This window comes from Pholcus phalangioides, unplaced genomic scaffold (assembly GCF_987345545.1).
Source record: "Pholcus phalangioides strain wild (caught in Gottingen) unplaced genomic scaffold, Ppha-v1.0 ptg000042l_1, whole genome shotgun sequence".
Classification (NCBI taxonomy): Eukaryota; Metazoa; Arthropoda; class Arachnida; order Araneae; family Pholcidae; genus Pholcus; species Pholcus phalangioides.
The window spans coordinates 19,517,063-19,543,621 of record NW_028301628.1 but is presented as its reverse complement, the minus strand read 5'-3'; the positions used below and the strand labels follow the sequence as shown (position 1 = coordinate 19,543,621).

Below are 26,559 nucleotides of genomic sequence, written 5' to 3'. Positions count from 1 at the left end.
TAGCCCAACTGATTGTTGCATGCAGCAAAGGAACTTATATTGTTCCATCAGGATGTTCACATGCTTGCAGAGATACCTTTTAGAATGTTCAGCAGGTTGCTATACGTCTTCAATAAATGTCAATCCAGTGTGTGTGTGGAGTAAGACTGAAAAGTAGATGAGATAGTACTTGGGTTCGAGACAGTTGACCAAGTACTATCATACCATCTTCTTTGGCTTCAGGACGTCTGCAGTTGAATCTATGAATCCTTTGAACTGGAAGTAGTTTTTGAGTCTTTGCATATATTTACTGAAATCTTCATTTGCCTCATCATAGCATTCCAGCAAAACCAATTGTGACTGGAGCAGCATTTTGAAGTTAATGCTAGTTGAGGGTGCTGAAAAGAATTCTGTTTAGTTTAGAAACAAAGTTATTCAAAATGGTCATGAATCGTTGATAACTGTCATGTAAGGTCAATGGTCAATCGTTCAGATACAGCCATTTCCAATTTTTCATCTATCGCCAACTGTTATGTATTTGATGAGGAAGCTTTTTATGCAATAAGCAGACACATATTTTGATTCTTTTACTGAGGACAGTATTTACAGGGGTCCCATTTCTCACACGTTCCCTCCTGTTGCCATATATGAGCAACCTAATAGCTTCATTTCTCTAGTGTTGCCAGATACATAACACATGACAGCCAAAGTAAACATTCCGAAAGTCATTATTGAGACCTAAAAACGCTTAGTTGCCCAACATTTTTTTCCCTTTTTGGGAATTTGCCCAGTTCTGATAAACTTTTCAAGTAGTCTGTCACTCACAAGTCAGATCCTGTTTGGTATATATGAAAAATTTGTCTATAAACAGTCTAAAATAGTAGATTTGAAAGTATGCACACAGACAGGAAATCAATTTAAAACTGGTTTTAATGCTAAAAATCCCAACACGTTAACAATTCAGTTGACATTTTGTAATGTTTTTAAACTCTGTATAAAACAATAATAAAAATTTTATGTTTTGATTTTTTTCATTTCAGAAAAAAGATATTGTTCTTAAATTGGCATCAAAGCGTTCCAATATTCTTTCATGGCTTGGACTTGCATTGATGGGGGCCCAGTTTGGAATTTTAGCCAGATTAACATGGTGGGAATATTCATGGGACATAATGGAGCCAGTTACTTACTTCATAACATACGGTACTACAATAGCCATGTATGCATATTTTGTGATCACCAGACAGGTAAGACAAGATTATACACATTACTCAGTACACAAATCGTACAAAGTTCTGAGCTTTTAAATTTTAAGCTACAAAAGTATCAACTTTCACAGTGTAAGTTTATGTTTGTAGTGTAGGCTTCCATCTTGAAGCAAAAGATTAAAATTTTTGTTCTTGAAAATTAAAAAAAAATTATCTTATTCTGATGTACACAGGATGCATAGCAAACGGAGTATGGCAATTTAATGGTGAACCATTGATCCTAGAGGCTTACTTCCAATAAGAAAAAGTTTCCAAATAATGTGTAGTACTCATATGTCATTCATGTTTCAAGGGGTTGTATAGTTAATAAAACAAAAAAAATAACTTTTCATGCAGTCCCTGTGTGCCCCGAAACCCAATTGGAAAGTTGTTGCCCCGTCTCTCATGATGCCAATAAAAAACATTTCACATTTCTACGTGTGCAATATTCACAGAGATATTCAAATTTCCTCCATCTTTGTCAAATTGAATATCTCAGTGAATATTGCACTTAGAAACATGGAATTTTTTTTTTGTTCTCATCAGGAGAGACAGCAACAACTTTCTAATTGGGTTTCAGGGCACACAGGGACTGTATACAAAGTAGATATTTTTATTTTAATAACTGTACAACCCCTTGAAACATGAATGGCATATCTGAGTACTATGCATTATTTGGAAACTTTTTTAATTGGAACTATGCCTCTAGGATCAGTGGTTTGCCAGTAAAATGTTATATTCCCTGTTTGCGCTATGTACCCTGTATATTGTTATCTGTGCAAATGTTATTGTTATCTGTACCATCTTAAACATATTCTCAAAAAAGTCTAGTTACTGGATATCTGGGTGGCCAGCATAGGCGTAAACTTGTATTGATCCCATGGGTCCCCAATAACTTTGAAGAGCCTGTTCAGTCCCTTTTCCCCCAAAAAAAATTGCATGGATACATTTCCCATACTTGATGGGAGAAACAGTTTTTATGAAAAAAAAACATTTAGGAAAGAGAAAATTCAACTGCCCCTGCGGGGAATTAAACCCACATCCTTTCACTTTCCAGGTGAACGCACTAGACTACAGAGGCAACAAATATCTCAATCTTTCCTTGGAGCTCGTGTGCACTGAACGGGACCATACATGGACGGTCGGACACAATTCAGACCAAAGCTCACAATTGCTGACTGTGCCACCAGATGGCGACTTATCCGAGGATGATGTCACTCTCTGCTATCCATACAAAGGAAAGGTTTTTTAACAGCCTACTGATGCAGTGAAAGGACTTTCTGTTTGATTTCCCACAGGGGCAGTTGAATTTTTTCTTTCCTGAATATATCTTTGCATCAGCTAGCTGTTAAAAACCTTTGTATGGATAGCGGAGAATGACGTCATCCTCGTATAAGTCGCCATCTGGTAGCACAGTCAACAATTGCAAGCTTTGGCCTGAATTGTGTTTGACCTTCCATGTACGGTCCCATTCAGTGCACACAAGCTTTAAGAAAAGATTGAGATATTCATTGCCTCTGTAGACTAGTGCATTCACCCGAAAAGTGAAAGTAGAGTTTGTGGGTTCGATTCCCAGCAAGGGCAGTTGAATTTTCTCTTTCCTAAATATATCTTCACATTATCCAGCTGTTAAAAACCTTTGTATGGATAGTGGAGAGTGAGGTCATCCTCAGATAAAAACAACCTGCTCGAAATTTTATTTTAATATATTTTTTTAAATCTCAATTGGTGTGTTCTTGTTTTGTGAGTTTTCATTGTCTTTTCTCATGGTCGACCCTTGACACTCAATCTCCAATTCCATTCCATCCTCCCTCAGGGCCGATCGGTGCTGCCCGAAGGCATCTCTAGATGACATCCATAGAGGATATGTGGTGGAGGTCCTTAGATAGGGCTGTCGGAAAACTCAGAAGCATCTCTTTTGTTTGAACATGACCCTTAAGGAAGGAGACCTTATACAGCATATCCAGACAATGCAGGAGGGGAAAAAAAGTTAAAAAATAGCCAACAATGATTGAAACCAAAATGAGTAAGTAAAAGTACATTTCAAGCCATATGTACTACCTGGAAGATGATAGCCGAGAGCTTATGTTATCAACAATGTTCGATAAAGAATCTAGTATTTAAATTCCAGACAGTCCTGGAAAACCTGAGACTTGTTATAGTCCCAGAGACTAGCCGCTGTGGTGGTCGAGTGGTCATAGTGACGGATTCGCATCGCGGGGAACCGGGTTCGAGCCCCACCGTCCCCATTGTGGTGGTCGGCTGAAGTTGGTTTTCTGTGGTTCCCAACTTCGAGGCGCAAATGCGAGCCGATCTCCCCGTTAAAAAGTCTCGCCACAGAGAGCAACAGGCCTACAAACAGTACAAATATTTAGTCACTACACATCACTCACTTCACTTCTGAGATATAGATGGCAGCACTGAAAAATCATACACAACACTAGATACGCACTCAAACTGTTAGGTACACACACTTACACTTCCGGCACAACTCACTAGGTAGTAAATTGCCTATGGCGATAGACCTGAGTTGTGCTCGGTTTGGAAAAAAAATAATAAGTCCCAGAGACTTCTTAGTGATCAAACTGTGATAAGACCAATGACACACATTCAGACTATGTTAGCAAAGTGCATCAAGATGGCAGATATGTTGCAGTTTTTTCAAGAAGGTTCCTCAAACTTCATAGTTTTTCCAAAGAGAGAAAGGCATTTTTTGGATTAAATGATATTGTGTAAAAAAATTTACCCTAGTTGTAAATGTGAACATCCTTTCTCGTTTCAAACACATGGTAATTTTTGAGAACGATGTCAGTGATTTGTTTTTTTATTAGGTCAAACTCAAACAGAAGTACCAAAGTACCTATGTCAAGAAAAAAAAATTTTCTATAACACACATTTGTTTCATCATAACTGTGTTCCTTTGCGCCCCTCACAGTTGATGCTCATTCCAAGTGATCTTACATGTTAGCGCAGGGGTTCTTAAACTTTTTCCACCCACAGCACCCCTTACCCTAATAAACAATTATCGACGGCTTCCCAGAGCAGTTTAACAAAGAATCTCTTTGAAAAACCTTGTAACACATTGTGGAGCAATGTCCTTATCAAAGGTTGGGGGTTGAGTTTGAGAAACCGTGCATTAGGAACAAGGAAAAGACTATTTGGTGATGCTATTCACCCCTTTGTGTGGGGTTACTAGGAACACCAAGTTTTTGTTTACCTTGTATAAAGCTACTATGGTATTCGAGTGGTCATAGTGACGGACTCGCATCGCGGGGATCTGGGTTCGCGCCCCACCGTCGCCACAGTGGTGGTCTGCTGAAGTTGGTTTTCTGTGGTTCCCAACTTCGAGGCGCAAATGCGAGCCGATCTCCCCGTTAAAAAGTCTCGCCACAGAGAGCAACAGGCCTACAAACAGTACAAATATTCAGTCACTACACATCACTCACTTCACTTCTGAAATATAGATGGCAGCACTGAAAATCATATGCAACACTAGATACGCACTCAGACTGTTAGGTACACACATAATTCCGGCACAACTCACTAGGTAGTAAATTCCCTATGGCAATAGACCTGAGTTGTGCTCGGTTTGAAAAGGAAAAAAAAAAAACCTTGTATAAAATTTTTTTTAATATGTAGTTAACTTCAGAAGTTTCTGATGTTTTGGTACCAATAGAAGAAGGTAAGATTCAAATAATTAGCTAGAATTTACTGTACACATAGCAATAATGAATTTGGTAGTTTTGCAGGAGTAGTATGCATTTTCAATGTGCACAACCACTCCCATAGAGCTTGTCTTGGGGAGAATGTTTGAAGGTGCCGTAGGAGATCCGTAGTCTCATATGAGAAAACATTAAATTTCCATAGGGTTGCCAGATGTCTGTACACATGATCTACAAGACCATATTCAAGAAGGCATTGCATTGAATATTCATGTGGATTACTGAGGGACTCTGCTGCCTTGCAAAGTTGCTTGGGGAAGGCAGCTCATGTGACCTGAGTCCCTAGGCTTCATTGTCTATGGGAGTGCTGTATTCAAATAAACTTCCAAATCAAATTTTTTTTAAAATTAATTTTTGAGTAATTTTTTTTCATCTGACTGTATATGTTTTCCTGGTGGGAAGGTTGCTACCAGGGAAAGGATCATTACTATTCTAAATTGTCAACGTATTTAATTGAAAACGTACAAGATTGGTAAAAACAGGGCTCGGCACGGGTCACTTTTTCCCCTAAAAGTCACTTTTTTAGAAGCTGGTCACTTTTATTACCTATTTTCGGGCCCAGGTCACTTTTTCCACTTTTTTTAGCAAAAAAACCTCGGTCTCGCGCGCTTTTCGGGTGTCAGTGTTTTTCTTTTCTTCAAGGACGAACTTTACCGGTTCAAGGTCGCTAATTTTCTCCCTCCCTTCATTGAACTACGATCGTACAAGGAACCCATATATATATATATATATATATGAAGGCGTCTTTATCTTCCCGGGAGCATACCGTGTGACGTCAGCATAACTTGATTTCAAGGCGCTTGGAAAGAAAGCTCCTTATAGTTAAGAGTCGTCATTTTATGGAAAAGCCGATCGGAAAAAAATAGCGTATTTACAACAAAGAATTTTTTCCCCTCCTCTACTACCATTCTTTCTTATTTCCCCACTCGTTCTTTCATTTTCATCTTATTTTAAAATTGATCCTTTATTTTATTAGTTTTAAAAAGTTTGTCCTAAGGGCCGAATTCCTTTCTTGGAGCATCGAGCAAGTTACATTTGTTGTTTGTTCTATCGTTACTTTTATTAATTTTTTTTAACATTTGAAATGACGATTTAAAGGCTCATTTACATTGAGCGAGTTTATAAAGAGAGCCCGTGCAGAAATTAACTTACGCGCAGCGGGAGAATACCAAAGCGCGCATATTAAAGATGCATACTATTAATACGTATTAAGCGTATTATTAGTACGCTTTGGAGAATACTCTTGTAGCTGGCCAACGTTAAAGAAGCTCGCAAGTATTTTGAATTTACTTAGAATAAAAAAAAAATCATCCGACTGAAAATCGCGATCTATCTAGAAATAAAATTCGTACTATTTTTCTAACTGGATTTAAATCTCAGCAAGAAACCGTAGCCCCAGATATGATCGAAAGGAGAACTGTTTATAAGATCACAGAATCCTGCAATTCAACGTTTATGGAAGGATGACGTCACTCTCTGCTACCATACGATGGTTTTTAACAACTGGCTGTTGCGAAGATATATTTTGGAAAGAGAGAAAATTCAACTGCCCCTGCTGGGAATCGAACCCACGTCCTTTCACTTTCCGGTTGAATTTTCTCTTTCCAAAATATATCTTCGCAACAGCCAGTTATTAAAAACCTTCGTGTGGTAGCGGAGAGTGACGTCATCCTTCCATAAGTCTCCATCTAGTGGCAGCGTCAGCAGTTGTGAGCTTGGCCTGAGTCTGGTCTGGCCGTCCATGTACGGTCCTTTTCAGTGTACACGAGCTCCAAGGAAAGATTGAGAGATTCGTTGCCTCTGTAGTCTAGTGCGTTCACCCGGAAAGTGAAAGGACGTGGGTTCGATTCCCCGCAGGGGCAGTTGAATTTTCTCTCTTTCCAAAATATATCTTCGCAACAGCCAGTTGTTAAAAACCTTCGGATTCAACGTTTATTTAACCAAATCAGATGAAAATTGGTCATCAGGCTGATGAAAACTCAGTTAACGTGCATGCGAGCCGTACATAGAGGTGGATTTAACGGTGGGCACAGCGACCGCGCCTTTGGCCCCTACTTTATACTTTTTTCATAATTTAAGGGGCGTAATATTAATTTTTTTTTATGCCCGGGGCCGTCAACAACTGACCTTTATCCGCTTCTGGCCGTAACTTAATTTAGAGCATCTTCACGATGCTGATTGTTGACTTAATATCGACATATTGCGCTCCATTCTCGGTGTTGTGTAAAAAAAATCCCCTTTTCAGACCTCGGAAGTTATTACAACGTTTTTGTCTCGAGTCGCTGTTATGACCGCAATAGGAAAGGGCGGGGTCTGGTTCCACGGGTGTTGAACGAGGAAGGGTGCCGAGTTTACTCTTTTTTCCGTTATTAAAAATGGATACCGGCCCCGGGCGATAGTAAATTTTCGTTCGTACTTGCGGCCCGGGTTGCTACATACCGTGATCAAATCCAAAACTAGGGGGGGGGGGCAATGCCTCGAATGGAATTTTTTTGATGGAATGGTATATTTAAGAAAAGGAAATAAATTCCTTTGCAAAATTATCGAATTTCACAGTCAAGGGGCAGTAAAATTACATTTCCTCTCCAGAAAAAATATCGTATTACGGCCATGGTAAATCGGGTGCCCCGGGTGGGGGCGAATTCACTGCTTTTGTTCTTTGAAAATTACGGGAGGAGTCCGAGCTAACGTGGCGACTTTTTTTCGCGCTAAAATAAGTAGCCCTGACAGCAGCATCCATAAACTCTATCAACCGCATTTATAAACCCCGTATGTCGTTGATTCGATTTTTGTGTTCATTTTATCCTAATTTTCCGTATTTCCCGATATATTTCTATCGATTTTCGCATATTGCCGCATATTTGGTTGATTCATGTTATAAATTATATATTTTTTTGTAATTTTATGTGCCCTTTGTCAGCCATCTTGAATTGATCGCCGCAAAACGGCGATTGGTTGGCGAGGAAAAAAGTCGCCACGTTGGTGCTTACAAGGTTCATGGGAAATTTACCGGGGAAGACCGCGGAGTCTTTTTCTGTTAAAAATTACGGGGGGGGGGGCAAAATTATATTGTTTCTGGGTAAAGTAGTAAATGTTTTTTTTGCAAGGGTGTATGTTGTGTGTAAAAAAAAAGGAAAATATATATTTAAAAATTTTTCTCTCAAAAACCAAACAATTTCAAAACTGATTTGTTTTCTCCCTCACCCAAGGGCAGTATTATTTTGGAGCCTCCTCCGCCTGTAAAAGAGTAGACCCACCCACCCTTCCCAGTCCTCCAGCCATAGGTGCAGATAGACTTGAAGGTCTTAGAGATGCGGCAGATGACAATTGATATACATCATTAGGCTCTGCCATTGACGTTGGGGGGGGGGGATGGATTGCCCTCCCTCAACGTATAAGGGGCCGTTCAAGTATTACGTAAGCAAATTTTTTGCCATTTTTGACCCCCCCCCCCCCCTTGTCAGCAAAATTTCGTCATCAGCTCTGCCCCTCTGAATCCTAACTCATATTTTCATAAAGGGTGGTTGATGACGTAAGCATTATCGAAACCCCCCTTGTCATCAAAAGTCAGCAAGTCAGAAACACCCCCCTCCATCGATGATGACGTAATACTTGAACGGCCCCTAACAATTAAAATAATTTAGTTAATTTAAATAATTTATTTAATTCAGTAGTTTAAGTAATATTTTAATTTAATAATTTAAAATAATATTGTTAAAAATGTAATTTTAGTTTTTTTTTTAAAATCAATCATTATAGTAAATTTCTTAAAATTTGTTGGAAGATGTTATACAAACCTAATTATGTAAATCAATTTGTACTTAGTTAAAAAAAAGAGTTTGAGTACATTTTGTATACTGTCATTCATAGCATAACATAATGAAAAATCCACTAGAATGTAGATGGGACAAATTCTCTCATCAAATTTTGTGTTATTTCATTTTTTTTTCCTTCTTTGAATGTGAAAATTTTTTCCCGTTTTGAAGTTTTTCCTGCTTAAATTGATTTTAAGATGGGTTGTGGATAGCAATATGGGGCCATTCAAGTATTACATAAGCAAATTTTTAGTCATTTTCGACCCCCCCCCCCCCGTCAGCAAATCGGAAACCCCCTCCCCCCCATCTATGTGATGACGTAATACTTGAACGGCCCCTATGGGGGGGGGGAAAGGCATTACTACTGTTACTTAGAAAGGATGTAATGTTACTCTCTCACACATAGTTGTTGATAAATTTGATAAGTTATTCAAAACTTTTCTGGTTAGCAGAATGCATTCGAGTTTGATTTATTTCACACTGCTATATGTAAAAAAAGCAATTTCGATGAGCTCCATTGAAATACAAAGTTTAGTGAAAACTAAATTCATTCAATTTGGTAATAATCAAAATTCATTGCCCATTTGGTCTCTTTCTAAAATTATTTTGGTCACTATTGGGTCACTTTTCAAACATTTTGGTCACTATTTGGTCACTTTTTTAAATATTTTGGTCACTATTTTCACTAGTTTTGAGGCCATGATCCGTGCTGAGCCCTGTAAAAATCCATTCAAGAAGTGCATGGACAATCCAACAACAAAACTAAATTTTTTTGGCAGTATTCTGAAAAAAAAAATAGCTGGGACTCGTGTCCCATCAGAGTCGATATCCAATAAGGAAAAAAGTCAATAAAGCAACAATACATTGCCAGGTAAATTTGGTTGCTTCAGCGAGAGTGAACGTGATTGCGTATCAAACACATTGCAACAACACTAATTCTAATTGGATAGTTATGTGCGCATATTTCTGAGATGGCCACTATAAAATTGAAATCACAACTCAACTCAACAACACTTCACTTCATGATCCATGTCAGTAGAATACAGAAGTCCAGTATGCATTGGTGGGAATGAATAATTTAGTGTAAAATAAAATTTCCGGTTATGCAATTTCATAAGAAGTGGATAACACATGTTAAATGTAGTTTAAATTGTTTCAGGAATATGTGAGCTGTAGTTGAGAGTAAGAGGGCAGGGCGATTGTAAAAGAATGAAAATTACAGTTTTCAATATTTTTTTCAATCTTTAATAATAACAATAATCACATTCACAAGAAAAATTGACAGAAATAGCATTAAATCAGGGTCTGAAGGTCAAATTTGAAGATGGCTATCAATTGTTCAGATTGAAAAAGCAGATGCTGTACCTGAACCTTATGTGATATATAGTGGAACCTCCCATAACAAACACTTCCCATTAGCAAACACCTCCCGTTGCCTAACACTTTTTGAATTACATCAACAGGACTCCGGATATGCGATTGATTATTTTACTATCCATTAATGGAGATTCCTCGTTAGCATAGAAAATTTCCAATCCTTGTGATTATTGAGAGGTTCCAGTACATTATTGAGAGGTTCTAATATAGTACAGAATTTTTCAGATGAGAGATGTTTCAATGCGGTCACAAATCTTTTGACAAAAATCAAAATCAACTACAAATATTCAGTAGTAGGGATTTGAGGATGCTGCTTAGTAAAATAGTCGAGCATTATGATGGCAACATCAAGTGCACTCTTCCTATTAGGACTGCTATTTATAGTTGTCTTTTACTTTTGAATTTTCATTATTAATAGATATTGTTTTAAGTGTGAAATGAATATTACGTTGACTGCAATCAATGTAAATATGTGCATATGTTTTGTGAATTATAATTTTATAAAAATAGTTTTTTATCAAATGATGGCCGCGTAAACCTTATCAACTATTTATAATTTTATAATTCACAAAAATTTAATTTTTTTATGTTTGTAATGAAGTTTACTGCAATCTTATGATTGTTTTTGAATTTTTAACCCCTTTTTATACCACTGTGTTGCAGGAAAACATTCATGCAAAAAAAATCGAAAATTCTTCACTGCATCTCAATTTTTTTATGTGAATTTTTAACGGCACTCCCAGGGGAGCGATGAAAAAATGTTTATTTGAAAAGAGGGTGATGAGCTGAATAAGTTTGGAAAACACTGGCTTAAATGGTAGAGTATTTGACCGGAATTCGAGAGACCTGAGTTTGAGTCCCGGTAGGGGCAGCGATAAAATTTTTCCAAAAATCACTCTCTCTACAAAATTATTCATTTTTTCTGTATATCTTGTAATAACTAGGTTTAGTTGCATTCATTTCCAATTATTCTATTATTAGAGAAAAGTTGCAAAGAGAAACCCATTAAAACTGAGGGTTTGACACGTGACAGATTTAAAACAAATATAGTTAAGTTCATTAGATGCATAAATTTGATGATAAATTAAATCAGTCTATAAATTCTCTTCTAATTGATTTTTCATTTCAGAAAAACTTGGCTGTTTCAGTAATATCTTGTGATTAAATTTGAAGCAAATGATTCTAATCATCATCCTTTGATTCATATAAATCCTTGCTGAGCGATTTTCAATTGGAACAATTTTTTTTCTTTACCTGGATTCTACAAAAACTGTGATCTACCACCATTTAACTGCCACATATTTCACACTTGAATGTTGGAGCTATGTCATTTGTATTGGCCCAGCAATTCCTAAAAAAACATTATAATTTTTTCCCCTTTTCATCTCAGATTTGGCGGCTCTCCTAGAGAGTGGACAAATATTTTTCCTTTATTTTTTTTCAATTAAAAACAATTTTTTCAAGAAAGGTAATTCTTGATGTAATTATAACACTGAGTTTTTTTTTAAAAAGTTCCTTTTTTTACAATTTTTAAAACAAAAAATTTGCATAGCGAAAATCATTTTTTGAGAAAGTCTGGTACCCCGCTGCTTCATTTTCAAGTACCAAATTGCAGAAACTTCTCAATTTCATCCAAATAGTTCAGAGTGGAGAAAGAGTTCTCTTGGTCCATTAAAAAGTTCCTAAGCTAAGTTTTTTCAAACCTTTCAAAGCGTCATATCTGGAAACATTGGGTTGAAAGTTGGCTTCTGGTTCATCTGATTCTGTGACAGTACCATTTACAATCTTAAATTGTTTCAACAGCTTTTGAAAACAAGTCAACGAGCCAACTCAGAGATAAAAGTGTGCACGTCCCCCTCCCAACACATGCTCAGGGGTAATAAAGCCCTCTCTGTAGTGATAAAGTCGTGGTTTCCCCCTCCCCCATTGTTTAGCACATTAACAACATTCACTCAACGTTTACCTCCCTGTAATTTTTCTACAAAGCATATTTTTTTATTTAGGTTGACAAATCCTTTCACATTGACCGATATTCCATTTAAAAGGTTCATGGTTAAGCATATTTTTTAACATTGTATTGCCTTATATTCTTATCAGGTTGACCAGAGTTTCATATTAAGCGGGCTCATGTTAACAAGGTTGAACTGTATTTAGCTGACCACCACTGCACATTAGCGGGTCCCAAACTTAGATTTTCATGATGTGAAACTTGTGCCTGCATAGCGACTATATGACAAAACTAAATATTTATGATCAAGTTTTTGCAAGTTATTTTTTTTTTCCTACAATCTTGGAAAATATTTTTTACAATTAGAACAGGCAATTCAATTGTAAACAATTCTTTGGAAAAAGCTTGAGTGCAATCTTGTGGGAACGAAACAAATTTACCTGGTAAACACATCTGGTTACCTGGTTATTCACATCTCAACAAGTGGTCTCTAACGTGGTGGGTAGCCTTAATTTCTCTGATATATAACCCACAGGAGAAAAAACCCTCAGAAATTAAAAAATTTGGTGTAACGGCCGCTCATTTAGGGACGCAACTTGATATTTTGTCAGCCTGTTCCTGATAGCTCGTGGGGTTATATATTTTATACCAATACTGTGTATAGTACTTCATTTGTAATTAAAAGTAGTTGAACTACTTTTCATTGAATTAATTTTGTTTCTAGGTCAGTATTCCATTCCTGAGTCAAAATTGAATGGCACATTTCTCCTGAAACTGTTTTTGTTCAATAATTCTTTAAAATACAAGTGCCAGTATACAGCATATTTTTAAAAAAATATTAACTAATTCATTTCATGTTTGCACAGCAAGTAATTAAAATTGCGTGGCCTTTTTTCTTTGTTTTTAGGAATACATTCTGCCTGTTGTATCTGATCGGCATACACTTACAGTATTTCATGAGCAAGCTAACAAACATGGTTTGGATCTCAACAGGTATAATGAATTAAAAAATTTGATTTCAAAAGTGGAAGAAGACTTGGAAAGATTGAAGGATCCACTCCAGCTTCACCTTCCTATAAAAGACCCTACTGCTTTCACTTACTGTTTTACTGAAGATATTCATTGATGAAAATCATCTCACAAGGAAAATTAGTTATTCAAAATACTATTTATTAAGCATTTGTCATATAAATTACAAATGATATATACAGTCAGACCTGCTCATAATGAGCAGCTCTTTTTCAGAAAAAATGCTCATTAGATCTGGTCACTCGTTTAATCTGTTTTCAAGTCCAAATAAATAAATAAATAAATTTCAGAAATTAAGTGCTTATAGCAAGTATATATGCAAGATTATATATTTGACAAAAAAAAATTCACCCTTTTTATAGTAGCATGATAATTTCTATTCAATTTTGATAGTGAAAACTTTTTTCTTGGAAGAAAGTGTTCAAAAGCAAAAAAACAAAGGACCTAATATATGGGCCAGAAAAAATTACGATAATTAACCTCACATTCAAATGCTTTGGATACTATGACTAGAGGCTATTTGTTTGATATTCCCAAGCATACTCGACCAATCACAGAGGAGCAAAAAGGAGTTACTCTTAAACCATAAATGAATTGCTTTAAAACCATAAATTTAGCTCCGTAAACAATGTAAGGTATAAACAACAGTGCAAAACTGTCAGAAGCTAAGGAATGTCAAAACATAGCCCAAAACGGAGGGGTGCGTTGTCGTAATTAGGACTAATTGGATAAATACATTTTTCTTTAAAATAATAAAAATATATATTTTTCCATTTTTGTCATGCAGTACGTGAGGTTTGAACAAATCGTGTAATTACTATTCATATAAATTAATAATTTTATATACTGATTAAATAAAAACATTAAATTGATACCCAATTTTTTCAAACTTCTCAAAAATGTTATTTTAGCCTATGACATCACATCGTATATAAAACAAATTGGACAATCATAATTAAAAATCATAAATTGAAACAAAAATCATTCAGAAAAATTAAAGTATTTGTATGCTCAACATTGGGTCATAAAAACAAAGGGCATTATTAATCAACTGATTTTATAATTGCTTTAAATTAACCATCATGCCATCAATAAGTTGCATAAATTTTTTCCAGAATGTAATTTTTTATACATTTTTAATTCTAATTATACACTTGCAAATGATGATTTCACAAGGAAATTGAATATTCTCTTCCCATCCCAATTGGCATTGTTTACAACCCAGAATTTCTTTGATGGTTCAATCAAAATTACCTCTGCTTTTGAATGGAAAAATAATATGTTCTTTCATATGGAAAAAATAGAAATTGACTTTTCTTTCGTGAAATCATCAGACATTAATATTTTTTCAGCATTTGCAATAATATCGGTATAAAAAAAGCAGCACCAGTTGTCACATGGGAAAATGGGGTGGGGCTGCTGACAGAGCTTCAGCCCTGGGCCAGGGTTGATCGTAATTTTTTTGTTTTTACATTGTAAATTTAGTTTAAAGGGCCCGCAAAAAATCCTGTCCTGGGGGCCTGACTTCAGGATGTGAAGACCTTGGTTGTAGGATAATCAGAGACCACTGAGGAGCATTGTGTATCACACTTGGATACTTAAATTTGTTTATATAATAATTTTATAAAAAGGAAATATATAAATAACTGTTGAATAAAGCTTTACATATAAGGATGACGTCACTCTCCGCTACCATACGAAGATTTTTTAACAACTAGCTGTTGCAAAGATATACAGTAAAACCTCGATAAGTCGTCACCTTAAGTTATCGAAAAATTATGACGACTTAAGCGGAGTTCCATCAGTTTTAATGTGCAATGCTATGAAAATTATATAAATTTAAAGTAATATGACATTTATTAAAGTATGAATCAAAATAACAATATATTAATAAAATTTATAGATTGCGAAAGAAAAAATAATAGCAAATTTTTATCTTTTTTATCTATTATTTAAATTATTGTGGTGAAATGTACTGTACACTTTGATTTATACTAGTAATTTTTAATTAATAGACTAACAGAGCAACTGTTTGAATAAGTAGCTTTTCTTCATAACAGAATTCTCTATTGCACATTAATTTTACATATACATCAAGTAATCTTGAACACTTTTGACTTGGTGGAGAGGATTATGTATTATCCGTGCCGTTGCACTTTGACTTTAACTTGATTAATTTGATTCTTTGATTTACATAATTTTTGATTTCCATTATCTAATCTGTGACATATCAATAAATTTTGGTTTTGGAGGGGGCGAAGTGCTTATGTTGCTTCTTGCGACAGAGCTTGGATGTCTCACGTTTTGTTCAGTTTTCCAATGGAGCCCAGGCAGAAATGAGATCTAGCTTGAACAGTCCCCAACGTTCCAAAAACCTTAGTCGGCAAATGAACTTCCCCAGCCTAACTTTCGTTACTTAAACTGTTTCGTTTGGGTATATAGGATTTTATGGTGACTTTTAAGCATATGAGAATGCTATTAACAAGCTCTTTTTTTAATGGGAGCCATAAAAATAGTCTGTTCCTCTTTGTCAAACTTTTTCATATTGACGACTTAACCGGAATTAGCGACGAGTAAACAAGGGTTTAATAACATTGTGGTCTATGAGAGCTGGAAAGGTCTGAAGAAAAATGATGACTTATCAGGGTGACGACTTAACAAGGTTTTACTGTATTTTGGAAAGAGAGAAAAAATTCAACTACTAAAATTCAATCAGTCTAGCGGTCTAGGGCGTTCTCCCGGAAAGTGAAAGGACGTGGGTTAGATTCCCCACAGGGGCAGTTGAATTTTCTCTCTTTCCAAAATATATCTTCGCAACAGCCAGTTGTTAAAAAACCTTCATAAAGCTTTACATATCTCATCAACTGCTTGATAATCATAATCAGATTCCTCCATCTTCCAGAAATGCAATCGAGCATGTTTCTTGTCATGAGGTCAAAACATATGAACAGCTATACCACCGTCATAAACATCTGTTTCTTAAAATTTCTCTAATTCGTTACTTTATTCAACGAAATAAAACTACAGATAACAAAACAGATTGCATCTTTTAGCGATAATGAACGTGATCGTCGTCCATCTTGTTTTCAAAAACACTCACAGCAGCAGAGGAAAAAAGAAGGAACATATGATCTTTATTGATGAATCAGCATCAAGATCATCATCACTCATTAAGCGCTGTGGACTTGTCACAGCTTCTTGCTGATTTGCCGAGAATACAGATAGAAAAGAAGGGGAAAATATTTAACACGTCTCCCCCCCCCCCCACATTGTTTTCAGAATTTAACACTGGATTCTGCAATTGGTAACTTTCTGCAGCTGAAGAACAAGTTTTAAATTCTAGTCATAGGTGGAGATAGACTTGAAAGTCTGGGGGGAGCGTGACGATGATGGTGTAAAGTCATGTACATATATGTATGTACATTAGATCAGTTGGCTCTGTCTTTGATGCAGGGTAAGGGGGGCAAAGCCCCCAGCATGGGTAGAGATGCCTCATATCTGCTCATGAGTCAGACAAGGTTGAACAGAGATCTCAGGCCCACGCTCTTCCAATGTGTTGATATAAATGAAATAATTTAAATGGGAATCATCATAAACTGTTTTATGGTCAAGTCTGACTGCTACCCTGATCTCAGCAACTTGCGACTTACAACCAAAAAAGGGAATTTACTCTGTCACTTGAGGACAGTCATTTTGGTGTCCCTGTGTCATAATTTTTAACTAAAAAGAGTATATTCAGCACCCTTTCTAGTTCAGTGTCCAGACTCCCTGAACTGCCTTAGTTGCGACCATGGGTGTTTATTATTATTATTTTGCAAAGCAAGCACACTTCGAGCAACACCAATCATTTTTAACTTCCAGTGTCCCTGTTTTACGGTTAGTGTTCCCAATTGGGAACATCAGTTTTATTAGGAAAAATAATTTTCTTACATGGAAAACACCCGATTTTTTTTTCCTTAACTTGAGATTCCAAACTTGATTTAGAAAACAAAAATTTCACTCATTTGCCCCAAAAACCATATTTTCTCCAAAAAGCCCGGGTTTTTTAGGCTAAAAAACTCAGCTCGGGGGGAAAATGGGTATCTACTCGGTGAGCAAATTTGACAACCCTGCCAAGAACCACAACTCGCTAAGAAAAAAAAATTCCAGCTGAACTATTTTCTAGTAAGAAATACCCCAGTGTTGAAAGACCTGCATTGTCACTGCAGGTTGTCAACAAGCCTGCAATGACATAAGGGGGGGGGGGAGAGGAAATGGAGGCTTCTGCTTGAAATGCTAGGTAGATCTTTGAGGTGATAAGAGTGAACGTTGAATTCATCGTGTATATTGTTCAAAGAGTTTATAATTTGAATGGTAGTTTTCCATAACTGCTTTCACATAAAGTGACTTCTTAAGCAGAGTGGGGTTATGCATTATCAGGAGTTTACTAACATTAGAACCCCATAGAGGATGATTGTGATATTAAAAGGGTAACTCTGTAAGCGAAGTGACACATTAACAAGGTTTGACTGTATACATATCCTGGATAGAAAACCATAGAATTTCACTCATAGTTAAAAAAATTGATGATAGCACTACATATAACAAGTGTTACACAGAAATGAACTTCAACATGTGTACATAAATTTCAATATGTACTTATTTGTGAGAAGTTCTGCAAAGGAATATGGACGAGGTACATGTGTGGTTTAGTAGTAGTACTTCCATCTTGGATGGAAGTAGGTCACCGGTTTGTTAATTCTCATTGACAAGCAACTTAGATTTTCTGAACATTATGTAACGGTGGTCAAAAATCGAATAGAGTGCTTGGTTTCATTGTTAAAAGTGTGTTTACATTCTCCTAAAATCATTCTTCCGCTTTTCTGAGGCTTAGTTCTACCTGGACTGGAGTATGATGTAGCATTTTGGAGACGATACCTGCAGGAGAGACATAGTCGTGGTTGAGGGGGGATGCAGAGAAGAGCTATGCTTGCTCTGTTGGCACACAAGGCTTGAACTATGAAGAGAGACTTGATTTCTTGAATATGTTTATATTGGAGGAACACAGGTGTCCGGGGAAAGGGGGCCGTTCAAGTAATACATCATCATCGATGGGGGGGAGGGGGGTTTCCGATTTGCTGACTTTTGATGACGGGGGGGGGGTTTAGATAATGCTTACGTAATCAACCACCCTTTATGAAAATATGAGTTAGGATTCAGAGAGGCAGAGCTGATGACGAAATTTTGCTGACAAGGGGGGTCAAAAATGGCAAAAAATTTGCTTACGTAATACTTGAATGGCCCCAAATGAACACATCGGGGATGTGATAAAAGTGTTCAAATTTTTCAACGGGATGGATAAGATGGATAATGAGCTATTAATACACCGTCAATCAACTGCTTCAACAAAGGTACACCAGTATCGTTTAGTAAGGGACAATTCTAGTTTGTGGTGTCCCAGGGAGTTTTTTCCCATTAAGTTGTAAATAAATGGAATAGCTTACCTCCCAGTGGATTGTAAATTCTAACACAATTGACATATCTAAAAAGAAGTATGATAAACATAGTGGGATAAATCGAGACGCTATCAAAATTTACAGTAAAACTACCATAACACCTTTTTTATGGGCAGTGTGGGGCTGGTATGATTAATTGGGTCGGTTAATTGATCAATTGTTAATCGCAGTTAAAACTTTTAGTGAAGTTAATGAGCTCGATTAATCTGATTAAAACTTTCATAAAAAGTTTTTTGACTTTTAAAAAGTTAAAAGTACTTTGACTTGATTTTTTTAAACAAAACCTATAAGATGTCTTAAATTAATATACCTGTGTATAACATTTTGGATAAGTGTCTGTATGAAAAATGTTTTGATCAAATTTTTCAGCATGGGGAAAATACAGGTCGATTTAATGAAAAATGATGGTTTCAGTTTCAAATTTAGTTTTATGGGAATTTCAGAACACACGACCAAAATTTATTGTCTCCACTGTAAATATCAGTTTTTCGTATTCTTGGAAGGGAATCGGCTCCTTTCCTCATCAGTAACATTTGGGATAAGTTTTTAGAAAAAACACCAAAAGAGACTGTTACTTTTTTTTGTCTGTCGTTGTTTCCATACTGTCTCTGACAATATGATCGAAAGTAGTTTCGAAATCAGTAACAAACATGAAAAAACAGATTTCTTAGAGAATCATCAAAATTCAAGAGAAGAAATTCAGAGATTTGACAAATATGTTCAGCATATTAAATTGCTTCAAGCGGGAAGCGTTAATTTTTTAATTTATTCTATATTTGTTTACATGTATAGAATAGGTTTCGTGAAATTAATAAATTTTATTTTTATAGCATTAATATTATATAGTTATGAAAAATATGCAATTAAAATGCAAATGGTCAGTAAATTAATCAATTTAAAAATTTTGATTAACCAGTTTAAAAATTTTAATTGATTCCTAGCACTAGAGCAGCATATTAGTGAGCATCAGGGTTGGCGAGTTTTTGCCATAGGTGGAAAAGACAGTGGTAAAAACTTTCCCAGATAAAATAGATTTTTGCCAAGTGGCAAAAATTTATTTTTCCCCATTTATACATGTGCATTTGTGTTTATACCGGCATTACTGCGTATTTGTTTATTTTTTTTAATGGAAATAAGATTGTTTTGAACCCTCACACACACTTCTTGCTGAACTTTACTATAAGAGTTAATAAATTCTTGAGTTGGCGAGTTTTTGACATTACTGTAAAAAACTGCAGTAAAAAATGTCCTGGCAATAATGGGTTTTCCCAGCATCAAAATTGATATGCTTCACACATTTTCCCACCAGCATCATTTCAGAAAAAAATTCAATACAAAAAAATTGTTTGAAACACACAAACTCTGGTTTAAGAATTATTTTAACATCATATATAAGCCCATGTTTATTAATTTTATCAAAGAATGAACACATTATGTTTTACAAAAGCGTTTAACTCTATAATGCCCAGATCGCCCGAAGTCGGCCGAGTAGGTTAATGCCCATAACCGTCTCAAGTCGGCTCAGCTAGGGGGTACGGGCATGTTTTGGTGGGCTTTTGTCACCAACGGGGAAGAAGATGAAAGCTCTTGTCAGAGGCGGGAACGGAAAAGACAACTGCAACGCCCTATCAATGGGATTTTAAAAGATGATGTACTAGAATGTTCCTTGAGAATGGACTAAGGGTACTCAATGCATTTTACAAACAGATAATACTGTGAGGAAAGGGGTGTGTTTTCAGTAGACAAATTATCTCCCAAAAATCCATTGAAATGAAAGGGTGAACGTCAATGAAAAGGGTGGCATGAATAGAAACTCATGAAGAAAGGGTGGGGAGAGGGAAAGTGGCCGAAATTTGGACGAGTCCACTTCGAACACAAAAAAATTGGTATTTTCACGACCCTCCCAGGCTTTCTATCTGGGCGTTAAAGAGTTAAAAGATCTAATACTTTACTTTTCATGCAATTGTATTTACAATGAAAATAGCAAATTTTTGCCAAAGTAAACCAATTCTTTCTAAAATAGACAAAGCACAGTAATACTGTGAAGTTATGTGATAGGTGGGATTGGTGACAACTGTGTAAGTCAGGGTACAGTTTTCCATAGAAATATATATTAGTTAATTAGGACCACAAATTTTAGAAAGAACATAAACCTGCAAGAAAAACTATTTAAGTCACAAAAACATAAACACCTGATTTTCCTTTCTTACTATGACTATAATGCTACGGTACTCTTCTATAAAGCTTCATAAATATAACTTGCATTGGACTGCAATAAGGTCTGGTAACCATTAAAATCTGTATTTGCACTCTTGAAATCTGCACAACTGAAAGTTGTGTGTTGAATGTTTTGATAACACCTCGACCAATTGAAAGAAATGAGCTGCTCGTGTTTGGAGGCAAAGAAACAAATTTCAGCCATGAGTTGAAGTTAATTGAAAGTTGCAGAACAGATGCATTGTCATCAAAGAGCAATACATTAAAACACATTATTTTTTAAACGTGATGTTGGACTTCATGTATAAAATTGTCACTTTCTCTGTGAAAATGGTAGATATCAAACAAGCCTTCAGATTCCATTCTAAAATCCCAGCAAAGTACCATCTTTACATATTGTAACCTCTCAAAAATTGGTGTAATTTCATTAAATATAATTATAATGCTTTGATTGAATAAAACAAGTTTTTCACTTGATTATCACTTAATGATCTCTACTATCTCAGTAATAATCCAATGATTATGCTTGAATTTCAGAAATATGCATTTTTCGCAGAAAATCATGTAACTCTGAATTTGCAGAAAGGCAGTGTAAGCAGGCGCGGATCCAGTGTGATGTGTTGGAGGGCGATTTTTTGCAGTGAAAGGTTTTGATCAGTGAGGCCAAACCGTGTCGACAGACGCCAAACATGCTTGAAACATAAAAAATAATATTTTCTTTAACTTAAAACTTTAAATTAATTAAAAATTGAAGGTAGAGAGTTAAAAATTAAAACTGAACTAAAATTTATATAATTAAAAAAATATATTTTTCAATAAGCAACATACTTATTCAAAAAATTGCTTGAAGCAACTTGTATTACAATTAATAAAATAAGCTGTTTTTGAAAATAAATTGGGACATTTGTTCCGGCTGCCCTCGCCAAAAATACCGTACGGAAAAAAAAGTTTGAGGGGCAGACTTAATAATGTTATATTTATAAACATTGTAAGAGGAATTCTGATGCACATTATCAGCTAAAAAAATTTATATCAACCGTATCAAGTGCAATTATAAAAATAAAGTTAAACTCTGAATTAAAGAAGAGCAGAATATCAAAAGCATATGCAGAATTATTTTAAAATGCTCCTAGAATCCTACTTCCTTCTCTTTTGCTTGATAAAAATTAAGGCTTAGTTAACTAGACACAACAATATACACAAATAAAAATACATCCGTATGTATTCAATTTTTTTTCCATTTCTCTCAAAGTAGGTAGATACTTTCTTTATTAATGAAACTTTTTGATCACTGTGAATGTATCAAACGTTTCTCTTTGCGACGTTTTGATAACAATCAAGCAAATAAGTATTCTTTATGGGCATTGTATAATATTTTATCACTTGTATATATTGTTTATAATTTTTATTAATTGCATTTTTAATTGGGTTGCTGTATTTTTTAAATATATGACATCTATATTTTTATGGGCATCTTTTTCTCGGCCACCTCGTTGGGCATTTTGCCTGTTGTGGAGTTGTATTTATAAAATAAGGATCTCGGTCAACCAGAGGAAACAAATTCTGAGCTACCTCGGATACCCGAAACCTCGTTTAATAGAGACGATCCTTCAATGCTTGAAGGAAAAAATTAATTCAAACCCCAACACACAAAAACAAAGCAGCTATCAATTAAGTATGTACTGCGGACACACAATGATAGTCCCTTGCCCGTAACGAATCACACTGCGCTTGCAAAAAATGCATGTGACCGCTCAAACCGTGGGAGGTATTATGGGGAAATAGATAATACCTCCATGGCTCAAACTTTAAATAGTCACATGCATGCGATCAAAAAAAAAGCTGAACCTACACGGAACGGCTGTCGCCTTCTCACTTGTAGGGTCCTTGATAAGACAGTTTCGGTTTCAGTACACAGCACAGGATAGTTTTATCTTATCTATTCAGACTGAGTGTGCCGCCACTGGGACCGGCCAAATGAGCTTCATTTACATCAGTGAGGGACCCCAGGTGAACTCTCTGTGGTCTCTCGTTTGATATTCTATTTATTTGCCAACCAATTCATGACAGGCCCTCAGTTGATTCGTACTTCATTCACATAGACTCAGTACTTGCACCCATTCAGGAAGACCCCAGATGGACCCTCTGTAGACTGTTCAGTACCTTGTTTAGTCTTTACCCTTGATCTGCTTGGTGTATGCACTGAAAAGGTTGGGAGCCACTGCCAAACACCAACTTTGGCCATATCGCTACATTGCAATTTACTGCCATTAATGAGATTGGTTGGAAATGAAGTTCATTAGGGAAAATATCTTATCTATATCCTCCCTTGAGTTCGAACCCAGGACCGTGACAGCAACATTCGTGGTGGTAGATGAGTATCGTACCACTGCGGAAACTCAAGCATCCACAGCCGAATTCTGCTAATTTCAGCAACTTTTGGTGTTCACGAAATACGCTTTAAAGACTTAGTGATTTGTTTAGGGAACATTAATCATTCTTCTTTCAATTACTCACGTTCTAGACTATGTCTTTCTGTGAACGATTTTAGAAATTCAAATTTGTAACACACCAAACTTGTATCCTCTGTTAAAACGGAAAGCAACATTACAGTAAAAAAAAATAAGCTTTTGCCCATTAATGACATGTCTGTATTCACGAATAATACCTTTTAACTTCATTTACCGCTTGTAATTTTCAAACGACGATGAAATCAAGAAAATTCATTAAAAATTTCCAACCATGTACACCTGATTTATGAAACTTTTTGCGTCGGAAACCCATATTCTTCGTCTTCAAGTAAAGCATCCTATACTATTGCGTATACAGGGTGATTCAGAAAAGATGGGAAAAATTTCAAGAGGTTATAGTACACACCAATACAAACAATTGTCATGAAAGAATGCATGGTTTAACGTGAAACAAAAACGCGCTAGCGCGTTTCGAAAGGGCTGATCCACAGACGTTGAAAGGGCATTCCTGTTGAAATTTATCGGGAGAAAAAGAACACGTATGCAAAGGCAACCTGGGGAAGAAGAAACTATGAAAATCTGCGTCAAAGTGAATAAAAGGTGCGCACGCCAGTCCTGTGAAGTTATTCCAGCGTGAAACCGTTCTAACGTACGGGATAGTGGCGCACTTTAGTAATAATACTGAAAAAGCAGACATGCATTTCATTTACGGAGCTGCAAACGGAAGTATCACAAAGGCAGCACGAATGTACAGGTGATTCAGAAGAGATGGGAGTACACGCATCCCGTACATTACAACTATTAGAACGGTTGTACACTGGAATAACTTCACAAGGTTGGCGTCCGTGCCTTTTATTCACTGTGACGCAGATTTTCATACGGTTTCTTCCCCAGGTTATAAATTACAGGTATGTATTTGCATGCATAGTGTTCTTTTTTCTTCCGATAAATTTCAACAGGAATGCCCTTTTACAGTTTGTGGAGCGGCCGTTGCGAAACGGCCCATAACCTGGATAAGAAGGTATTCTGCTTTAGAAGGTATTGAAAAATATAGCAACGTGTGTTAAATATATAACACATCGGCGTTAGTGTGTGGTGCTGCTGGAAAACGATCTTACAGGGAAGATGGGTTTCGTAGGACGGAATGCGATGATATCATGAATCTCGGGGTCAGGCTTTCTGCTTTAGAAGGTGTTGGCTTAGTACGATTCATTTTCATGATCCCATCCAGGGGCGTAGCCAGTCATTTCGTTCGGGGGTACCAAAGTGATAGAACAATAGATTTGGCCCTCTTTTTCCTCACATTTCGGGGGGGGGGGACCAGACCCTTACGTCCCCCCCCCCCCAATCACTAATATTCATTGATATTTCCCGTATGAAGCGTTTTTCAACCTACATTTTTTAGGGAAATGTTATAAGCGGGATCCTCTTGTAACGTTTAATCCACCTACTTATTTCTACACCTGAAAGATTTCAAATTATTAGATGGGGCAGAGACCTGTATTATAGAGAAGCTATGTTCAAAAGCCTCTAAAGCAGGACTCTTGAGCTAGGTTGGTTGTTTTTTTTTTGAAGTAAAGGGGGGGGGGGGGTTTGCTCAGATGCTTCGTATTTTTAAGCCCCACTATAATGAATTTGTAGTCTGTGTATACAGGGTGAATCCGACCTATGCTGTCAAACGAAAGGGGTGATGGGCGAGCCCTGTCCTATTTCAAACCGTTTTCGAGTTATGGTGGATAATCGATTATTGGAAAAATAAGTATCAAGTCTAAAAAACCTGCATTTGTGAAGTTTCTAAGAGGCCTACATGCAAACTAAGCACATATTTGAAAAAATCCTCTAAGTTGACATCATTTTCATCGATATATCTAGATTTATTGGCGAGCTGCAAGCGTTGAAATATTGGCAAAGTTCAAAATCGAATTGTCGCCAAAATGTTTCATAACGCTAAGACCCTTCAAGCTACAATCCCTACTACTTCACCAAACACCAACTCTGGCCATATCGCTATAGTGCAATTTACTGCCATTAGTGAGATGGGTGGAAGTGAAGGAGCTGTCTATCGGTGGTCGCCTCGAGTTCGTTAGGGAAAATATCTTATCAATATCCTTCTCCCTTGGGTTCGAACCCGGGACCCTGACAACAACTTTCACGATGGTAGACGAGCATCTTACCACCATGCCACTCGGCACAGCTACAATCTCTGTCAACTTTACCAAAAACTTGTGCATTTTAGCAGTTTTCGAAAGAGTGCCCCCCCCCCCCATCGTCAAAAATGGAGTCGACTGATCTTATATATATATATGAATTGACATCATCATCACCCCCCCCCCCCCCAGACTTCCAAGTCTATCTCCATCACTGAAATCAACGTTTGTCGAAGTAGATAAATATTCAACGAAAATTCGGAATTGGTTCTTAGAGGCCGTTCAAATATTACGTCGGCTGATTTTAGCCATTTTTGACCCCCCCCCCCAACCTTGTCAGCAAATTTGCGCCAGCTCTCCACCTCCTAACGCTATTGGGATCAGATACGTACGCGGGGAGGGGGGGGCGAGCTTTTGCTATGCCTCTCCTCCCCCCCCCCTGATGATGCAAAAAATATTAACAAATTAAAATTTTGGAACAAAATATATTTATATGTTATTATAATCAATTTCTGTTAATTTAAATGCTATTTGAAGGCGAAGAACACAAAATTTCTTTGAGAAATTCATTGCATACCACCCTCTAAGCCACAAATGCTCAACTTGTGGCCCTCTGGGTTATCTGATGTGGTGTGCCAACTCAAACCTAATTTTGTAAAAACGAACTAAGCGGCACATTTTTACAGATCACTTGAGTGACCCACGGCACAGTTCCAGAACACTTAAGCAGTCTGTGGCACATTTAGAGATACCTTATGAGGAATGTGGCACAGTTTTGGAACACTTAAGAGGCCTGCAGTTCTACATCACTCAAGTTAACCGCAGGACATTCCCAGATTATTTAAGTTATTAACATCAGTTCGAGTGCACAGACGGCCGCTATATATTTCTAGAACACTTGAGCAGCCCGGACACATTTCCACATCACTTGAAGGATTAACGGGGCATTTAGATATCACTAAAGATGTTCTACAGAGGACTTATCAATAGGAAGAATGCTAGTTCAGGTTCCCACGAACTGTTGCTGTGGTGGTCGAGTGGTCACAGTGACGGACTCGCATCACGAGGATCCGGGTTCGAACCCACCAGCACCACACTGGTGGTTGGCTGAAGTT

General features: G+C 36.6%; 1 protein-coding gene across 5 annotated transcripts in view; it reads left to right on the top strand.

Annotated features, from left to right (window-relative positions):
- MCU (mitochondrial calcium uniporter) overlaps positions 1-13,411 on the top strand; it is a 43,963-nt gene extending 30,552 nt beyond the window's left edge. For all 5 annotated transcript variants that reach the window (XM_089255466.1, XM_089255468.1, XM_089255469.1 and 2 more), the window contains 2 exons: positions 1,020-1,223; positions 12,993-13,411. In XM_089255466.1, the coding sequence (XP_089111592.1) occupies positions 1,020-1,223; positions 12,993-13,211 (423 nt within the window). In that variant the 3' untranslated portion in view covers positions 13,212-13,411. The remainder of the gene's footprint in view (positions 1-1,019; positions 1,224-12,992) is intronic.
- Positions 13,412-26,559: the final 13,148 nt, after the last annotated feature.